Source organism: Cebus imitator, unplaced genomic scaffold, assembly GCF_001604975.1.
Source record: "Cebus imitator isolate Cc_AM_T3 unplaced genomic scaffold, Cebus_imitator-1.0 Scaffold239, whole genome shotgun sequence".
Taxonomy (NCBI): domain Eukaryota; kingdom Metazoa; phylum Chordata; class Mammalia; order Primates; family Cebidae; genus Cebus; species Cebus imitator.
Window position 1 is genome coordinate 2,780,027 of NW_016107554.1, and position 8,369 is coordinate 2,788,395.

An 8,369-nucleotide genomic window follows, 5' to 3' on the forward strand; every position below is an offset into this window, starting at 1 on the left:
AGGCACGCGCCACCAAGCCCAGCTAATTTTTGTATATTTTGTATTTTTAATAGAGATGGGGTTTCACCATGTTGGCCAGGATGGTCTCGATCTCCTGACCTTGTAATCCACCTGCCGCAGCCTCCCAAAGTGTTGGGATTACAGGCATGAGCCACGAAACCTGGGCAAAAAATGTTATTTCAAAGAAGAAATCTAGAGGCTCTATGTTTTGCTCCTGTCATGTTTACTCTTTCCCTTCTGCATTTCTTAATTATTGGTCAATGTGTGTTTGCATTGCGTAATTTTCATTCTATTTTATTTTTCTGAGACTGGGTCTTGCTCTGTTGCCCAGGCTGGAGTATAGTGGTGCCGTCACAGCTCACTCCAGCCTCAGCCTCCAGGGTTCAAGTGAACCTCCCACCTCAGCCTCCCTGGTAGCTGAGACCATAGGCACATGGCACCACGCCCAGCTAATTTTTGTATTTTTTGTAGAGATGAGGTTTTGCCACATGTTGCTGGTCTCGAGCTCCTGGGCTCAAGTGGCCCACCCATCTCAGCCTCCCAAAATGCTAGAATTATAGGCATGAACCATAGTGCCAGTCTGGACAATTTTCTTATCCCCAACCTACCCTGCCTTCCCAATGAATAAGGGCAAAAAAAGTTGAAACATGATAGAAAGCTTGAAGCCCTCCACATAGGAGATGGTACAGACTCTGGCTGAGAGAAGCAATGGGAATTAAGAGAAAAGGATGATTCCAGGAGGCTGTCTGAGATTTCAGTGGTTGACTATATTCTGAGATTTAAAATTAAGAAGCAGATAAAGCTAACAGCAAGTTTTCTAGCACAGAGACGGGCAGAACAATACCAATATTCAACCACACGGGATAATTGTGTTGGGTGGCTGATGTGGGGAACTGGGAATGAGAGAACAGGTGCAACGAGTTGAATTTGATACATTGAATCTAAAGCACATTGTCTTATAAACAATGGGAAATAGAGACTGATCAAATTTAAAATCCTGGAAGGTGTAAAACAGATTACTATTGCAAGAAATGAGGCCAGGTACCACTAAAACTGGGCCTTCTTTCTCTATATGCTAGGTGCTGTCTTCATTCCATTTTTATTATATATATATATAGTAGCCTAAATATTTCTCAAGCACCTACTGTATACCAGTCACTAGGCTAGGTGCTACTCATGTGTGGGTTTGACACATTCTCTGCTCTCAGGAAACACACAGATTAGTGCTAGAGACAGGCATTAAATAAGTAAGCCAAAAATAATTATATAAGACCAAATATGCTGAGAGCTGTGGAGGTAACTAACAGAGTGTTGTAGGATGATACTTAATTTGAAATCAGAAGGACGGATTAGAGCTAGCTGAGTAAAGTGGGGCCGAGAATGGGAAGGGTGAAAAGTTGGGAGTACCACTGCATCTGGTCTGAGAAGCGATAGGAGTAAAAGTCTCATAACAAACCATGTGGAGCTTTCAGGACTTTTCAGTAAGTTTAGTGGGAAGCCACTGCAGGATTCTTCCTAAAAAGTTTAGCTGTCTGTGAAGGCTACGATCAGCTGTATTTCTAGGACATCTCCTTATTTACCCAGACCCGACAGACCTGCCATTTTCGGCAGCACCAGAAGTTTTGGAATGAAAAGACATACTATTTTCATGTTGAATATGTTTCTTGAGGTTTTTTAAAGAATGAAACTGTAGAGGCTCAGAGTACATTTTTCCTTCAGATTATTCCTTACCTTTGTGCCATGGCACAAAATGTTTTAGAGTTTGACCTCATCTTCATCTTCAGGTTAGAACCCAGCCAGCTTCCCCACTGGAATCTTGAGAAAAGTGCTTGTTATGTTTTTCGGTAACATTTGGGGTCACAACTGAGAAAATCTGGCATAGTTATATGGGTTAATATTATTACAAAACAGATACAAGCCATAAGTATTAACTATTGTATACTTGCTAATTTCTGGGAACCGTTTTGCTTGCATTAACTCAACTTTTTGTAAAAAAAAAAGGTCTTATAACTTCAGAGAGTACCATTATCTCCTTCATATTAATGAGAATGCCGCTTCTCAGAGAGGTTAAGGCACCACTTAAAGGTCACATAGCCAATAAGAGACACAGCAGGGACTCCACCTAGACAGTGAGTGTTAGTTGAGAACTTTTAAAGATACGCCTGCATAAAAAAAGAAATAAGCATAATGAGTAAATATAGCTATGAATTCTGATACATATAATTTTAAAAACCCTCACATTGTATATTCCAATATTCTGTGAGTCATTTTATCATTTTACTTTTGCCATCTAATGATTTAAACAAATTAAAATAATTAAATTTAAATAGTAATGAATTGAATAGTAATGAATTAAAATGGTGGTTCTCTGAGGGAGGGATTCCTTCTAGAACCGGGGAGCATTAGGCAATGTCCGGGAATATTTTTTGGTGATCGTCTCCGGGGAATGGGCACTACTATAATCTGGGGGATAGAGGCAAAGGATGCCACCAGACATCCTACAATGAACAAGGACAGTGCCCACGACAAAGAATTATCCCGTCTAAGTGGTTCATAGTGCCTAGGTTGAGACCCTGGATTAGAGTAATTTAAAGAGGATCTTGAAGTTAGGGAATGAATGGTAGCTCCATCTTGCAAACAAGGAACATTCAACATAAAGAAACAATTTGGAAATGGGAGAAAGAGCTGAGATGGAGTCATTCATTCAGTCAGTCATAGAATCACTATTTATAGAAAGATTTCTGTGTATTAGGAATTGTGCTGAACAGTGACGTTGAGGATAGCAATAGGAGGGAGTTTCTTTGGAGAAAGGAGGGAACAAAGTAATAGAGGGAAATCAAAGGTGCTTGGCTGCTAAAGGTAAGCCAGTCAGAGTTCATTGCCAAAAGTGACTGTTTCATTTCATTAGGGAGGAAGATACCCTACTTTACCATTCTAAGGAGAGTCACTGTAGTCAGCGGCAAGTTCAAATGCCATATGCAATGCCAGGAGCACCTGGTAACTTCTTTTTGTCCCATTTAGGGCTGCCTGATGCTGATCTGAACGAAGAGTCAGAGGGGAATGAAAAAAAGCAAACGATATTCTTGAATGCAGCACAGAGTAGTGATGTCAATGTTTGTGTGTATATATGAGTGTGTATCAGAGAGGACACATAGCTTACATTGATTTCGAGTTATGCTGCTGGTCTGTGAATAGGTGCTGGCTTTTGTTTTTCCAGTAACAGCTTTTTCTGTTTCCAGCAGTCCTATGCACCAGCTCCCCACCCCATGGCTCCTCCCAGCCCCAGCACAAACAGCAGCAGCAACAACAGCAGCAACAACAGCAGCGGGGAACAGTTGAGTAAAACCAACCTGTACATTCGAGGCCTCCCACCAGGCACCACTGACCAGGACCTAATCAAGCTGTGCCAACCGTAAGTCTCCTTCTGCTGCCTGTGCTGTTTCTCACTCACATGCTTCCCTTGGCGGGCAGGATGTGTTATAACAGTCAGTGTACTCACCCACCGGTGTCTCAGTGAGGAAGACTCTTCTTTACAAACAGGACTGAAATTTGAGATTCGAAGCTAGTTTATTTTGGGGAGTGGAATTTGTTTACTTTGTGTCATTGAGTAGAAGCTCTTGAGCAAATATACATGGAAATGCTGGCTGATGCTTAGATAGTTGACCTGTAAGATGAAGATCACGAATAGAGTTCCTCTCTGAAACCATGTGGCCAGTGGAGTCAATGGTGAGTCTCATGAAATAAGCAGATTTTCTTGAGAAGTATTAGTGAAGGGAATCTCAAAAACACAGAAGTCTCTTGTGTTACAAAGCTTTTCTGGCCAGTGTTTGGTACATGTGTGTTCAGCCAGGACCATGCATTTGGAGAAGCATAAGGCTAATTCTCTAGTTTCCTTAAAAACATCTACTACTAAGTTGAGTGAAGCTGTCGCCTACCAAGGCCAAGGACCACACTTACTGAGTAGTTTTATATCTGCTTGGAAGTTTGGAAATGATTAAAGCTCTTCAAAAATGTTTTCATGAATCTGTTGTCTACCAACACTTATGTCATTAGTTCTCTTATTTCTATGGAAATAAACACATATTTAAGTTCATTTTCCCATTAAATTAATAATGAATTAAGAATCATAGACCTGTATTTTTAGGTTAGTACCTGATTCCTTTCAAAGTAATATTAGAACATGTATTTGTCATTTTATTATGACTTAGCCGTGTATTTTTACATTAAAACTATTGCTCAATTGTTATTTTTCTCTTTTGCAATTTCTTTCTTTTTTTTTTTTTTTAAAAAAAAGCTGTGAGGATATTTATTTTGTAAATGTTCTGACCTCTAAAATATTGAAAGAGGAAAACAAAACAGACAATATTTATTTTCCTTTGTCCTAGATTTAAGACTGTGAGTACATATCAACACAGCAGAAAGTGGCAGATAAACTGAAATACAAATACGTAACTATCTAATTGTTTGACAAAACAGTAGGTAGATTAGGGTGGGAGTAATGGTAGGATCTCGGCTCACTACAGCCTCCGCCTCCTGGGTTCCAATGATTCTTCTGCCTCAGCCTTTCGAGTAGCTTGGATTACAGGCGCCTGCCACCACGCCCAGTTAATTTTTTAATTTTTTTAGTAGAGATGGGGTTTCACCATGTTAGCCAGGCTGGTCTCGAACTCCTGACCTCAGGTGATCTGCCCGAAAGAGGCAAGGCAGAACCTTGAAAGAGAAATATATATATTTTTAAAATTTTTTCAAAGGATGTTAAATATGCCAGAGCAAAGACATAGAAATATATGTTAGATTTTGGTCTATAGAATATTAAGGTTGGGAATCAGAAGATAAATAACTCAACTTTTTCTTTTGTTGTTTAAAAATTCTAAACTATATTTTGAAAAGCAAGGTCTTTGAAAATGTGAAAGACTGTAGGCTTTATGATAGAAGGTTCAGATGAAGTAAAAAGAAAACTAGCTATTGTCCTTGATTTATATTTGAAACTCTTTTTTTTTTTAAAGGTAGCTATTAGGGAAAGGTTCTTTCTTACTGCAGTTTTCCACTTGTAGAGCCTGTGGACACAAAGATGTCTCGCCCCAAGGAATTAAGATTCACCAAGTCTGGGGTACAGCCCCAAAATACGCATTTTAAACAGGATCGTTACTATTGATCTTTTGTGAAGCACTTCTCTCAACGGTATTTTTTTTTTTTTTTTTTTGAGACAGAGTCTCACTCTGTCACCCAGGCTGGAGTGCAGTGTTGCAATGTCAGCTGACTGCAGCCTCTGCCTCCCGGGTTCAAGTGAGTCTCCTGCCTCAGCTTCCTGAGTAGCTGGGATTACAGGCATGTGCCACCACACCCAGCGAATTTTTATATTTTTAGTAGAGTAGAGACAGGGTTTCACCATGTTGATGAGGCTGGTCTCAAACTCCTGACCTCATGATCCACCCACCTCAGCTTCCCGAAGTGTTGGAATTGCAGGCATGAGCCGCCGTGCCTGGCCACTCTCTCGAGTCTTGAAGACCACCAACTATTTCTACTGTATAAAGTTTCACTAATTGATGAGGGTAGTTGAGATGGAATTTTGAGTGTTAAAACCTGCTCAACCACTGTGTAATCTTGAGGCAGACCACTTCCTCCCACTAAACCTCGGTTTCCTCTTTCTTAAAAGACTGGGTTGATTTTTATTATTCCTGTGTTTACCGTAGTATCAGTAGTGTGCTGGAACTGCCTCTGAGAAACACACTTGAGCCAATTGTTAAATATTCAAAAATTTTATGAGCACTCTGTTACAGACTTGGTAGCGTGAAATTGGCCCTTGTGGGAGTATTTATAACACAGGAATCAGCACATCCTGCAAATCACAGCTTTTTAAAATTTTATTTTATTGAAGAGCTGCTTTATGAACACACCACTGATGTAGCATCATACTATGAATTGCTGTGTCCATATCCATTTCTGCATAGAATTGCCAGCATTTTGCAAATGGAAATGATCACTTAAAAGCCTATATTGCTATTTTTAATTCAGAGAGGTTGCGGTAATGCAGAAACATTGTAATTGAAGGAATAAGTTTTGTGAATGTTTCTTATCTGCATGTGATAAATGTAAAGAATATTAAGTGAACAGAGGATAATAGTTACTTGTTCATATTATTTGTCAGCTAATAAGATCTGGCCCATTTATTATTACTGTAAAAATGTTTGTGGATTTTCCCATTACTGCGGTGAACTAGAACTGGGGTTTGTTGCTTAGATTCTTTTTCCTAGAGAATCTTAAAGAACTGATGTGATTGGGCAACATAATGTAGTGGAAATAACAGTGCGCCAGGAGATCTGTCTTTCAATCTTGGCTGTCCTATCAACTGAGTCTGTGGCCTTACAGTCATGACTTGATACCTCTTAACTTTGGTTCCCCCCATATACAAAATAATGGATTTGAACTCAACAATCCTTTATGCTTTTTTTTTTATTTTTAAATGTTGGTATTTGATTGAGGGTCTCATTATTTAGCTGTAAAACTTACTCAAGATCACCTTTTATATCTTCTTCCAATCCTCTTGTGCAGTGTTGGCAGAGTCACAGTAAGATTTTATTCAGCTTCGTGGCTATGACCTGGTGGCTGAAAAATCCTTTGGTAGGAGACCAGTGGAGGTCGTCTGTAAAGCCATGTTCTCTCTCTTATGGTGTTGGCCTCTCACAGTGCTTGTTACCATTTTACATTAGCAAACTTCTGAAGATTAAAATCACTTCTTATTCCTGTAACTCATCTCACACTTTAAAATAATTTATCCACAAAACAGATAATTTTAGTAGATTTAAATGAACTTTCTGTCAAGATTCGTTTTCCATATTTTTCTATGAAATTATAAGTGCTTTTAGAGTTAATATTCCTTATAGGAAATGCAATATTTGCTAATATCCTTTGTAATAGAAAACAGAGATGCACAAAATAGCTATTTCCTTTTTTTAAAAAAGGCATAGACATATTGAATTTTCTGGTATTAGTATATAATTTCCATATTAATGCTAATGAACAGTAAGAAAATGGTATTAAAGAAAAAGAAATTGCATTATTTCTCAATATATAATCTGAGAGCAAATTCTTATTAAGGAATTCTATTCTCATTCGTCCTCAAAGCTTCTATGTTCAGATCACAAGTAAAATCAAAGAAAAGAAGATAAGACTGAAGATTAATAGATATAAAGAATGATTTTACTCCAAAAATCTTTCTAGTTATATCTTTTTTGGATGAATACATTATATTGTGTGTAGTGTAGAATATAGTGTAGTTAAAAACCGTGTAATGTCTTTTCCCTGAGAAACCTTAAAGAACTTTATTTTGTTCTCAGTCAAGAAATATTTACGGAGTAGCTCCTACATACCTGTGCTAAGGATTCAGTGGTGAGTAAATGTAGGCAATTGAGACATATTATATTCCACTAGGGAAAAGGGACATAAATAGATGATCTGATATGAAATTGCAATTATAAGTGCAAAAAGGAGAGGAGCATAATACTAACAGATTTTATAACACAAGATTAGACCGAGTTAGGGCAACTCGTAAACGAATCTCTGAGGAAGTGACAATTGAGCTAAGATGAGCAGGATACATAGATTTACCTAATTGAGAAAAAGAGCACAAGAGCGTGCCAGGTAGGGGAAACACTGTGTGTTGAACCAAGGGCTGGAGGGGCCATGCCAAGGACAAAGGACTGAGAAAAAGCCAACGTGACTACAGCAGAGAGGAGGAGGTGGCGTGTGGGGCAGAATGAGCTAGAAAACATGGAAGGACAAGATGATTCCTTTGGACATGATGTCAGAAGCTTGATTTATCTTCAGGGCAATGGAGGAAACCATCGAATTGTCATAAACAGGAAGGTAGCATAGCTGTATATTTCTTTCAAATAGGTAACCCCAGCTGCAGAGTGGAGAGAAGGGATCCTCTGAGATCAAGGAACAATTAGAGTAGGAATAGTCGAAAAGTAAGCTGAAAGAAGAGTGCTTTTTGTTCAGGAAAGAGGGTGAGAGAAGTAATAATTGTCGTGGTAGAAAAATTATGTGTGGTGAAGGATTTTGTCATATGCATTCATTTTTCCATTAAAAAACAGGGACATGGGAACAATTAACCAAATGAACTTCAAAAGAAACAGCAAAGTAGCACAAAATAGGACCCAAATGAGTTGATTTTTAGTTAATTCCTTTTTCTTACCCAGTCATGAACGGGTCACCAATATACTATTAAACAATTAAACAGCTGTAATATTAAAAGCACTAAAGGCAATATAATAAAAACTGGGACTCCAACTCATTATACAAATATATTCATGGATGGATTATCTGTTGAAGACTATTGATGGAACACTGGGATCACATGCCCTTTT

General features: G+C 38.5%; 1 protein-coding gene across 12 annotated transcripts in view; it reads left to right on the forward strand.

The window, feature by feature from the left end:
- Positions 1–8,369, forward strand: part of RBMS3 (RNA binding motif single stranded interacting protein 3) — a 764,636-nt gene that overhangs the window by 150,478 nt on the left and 605,789 nt on the right. For 8 of the 12 annotated variants that reach the window (XM_037727769.1, XM_037727772.1, XM_017498262.2 and 5 more), the window contains exon 2: positions 3,240–3,412. In XM_037727769.1, the coding sequence (XP_037583697.1) occupies positions 3,240–3,412 (173 nt within the window). The remainder of the gene's footprint in view (positions 1–3,239; positions 3,413–8,369) is intronic. The other 4 variants (XM_037727770.1, XM_017498265.2, XM_017498261.1 and 1 more) reach the window with 1 other exon arrangement.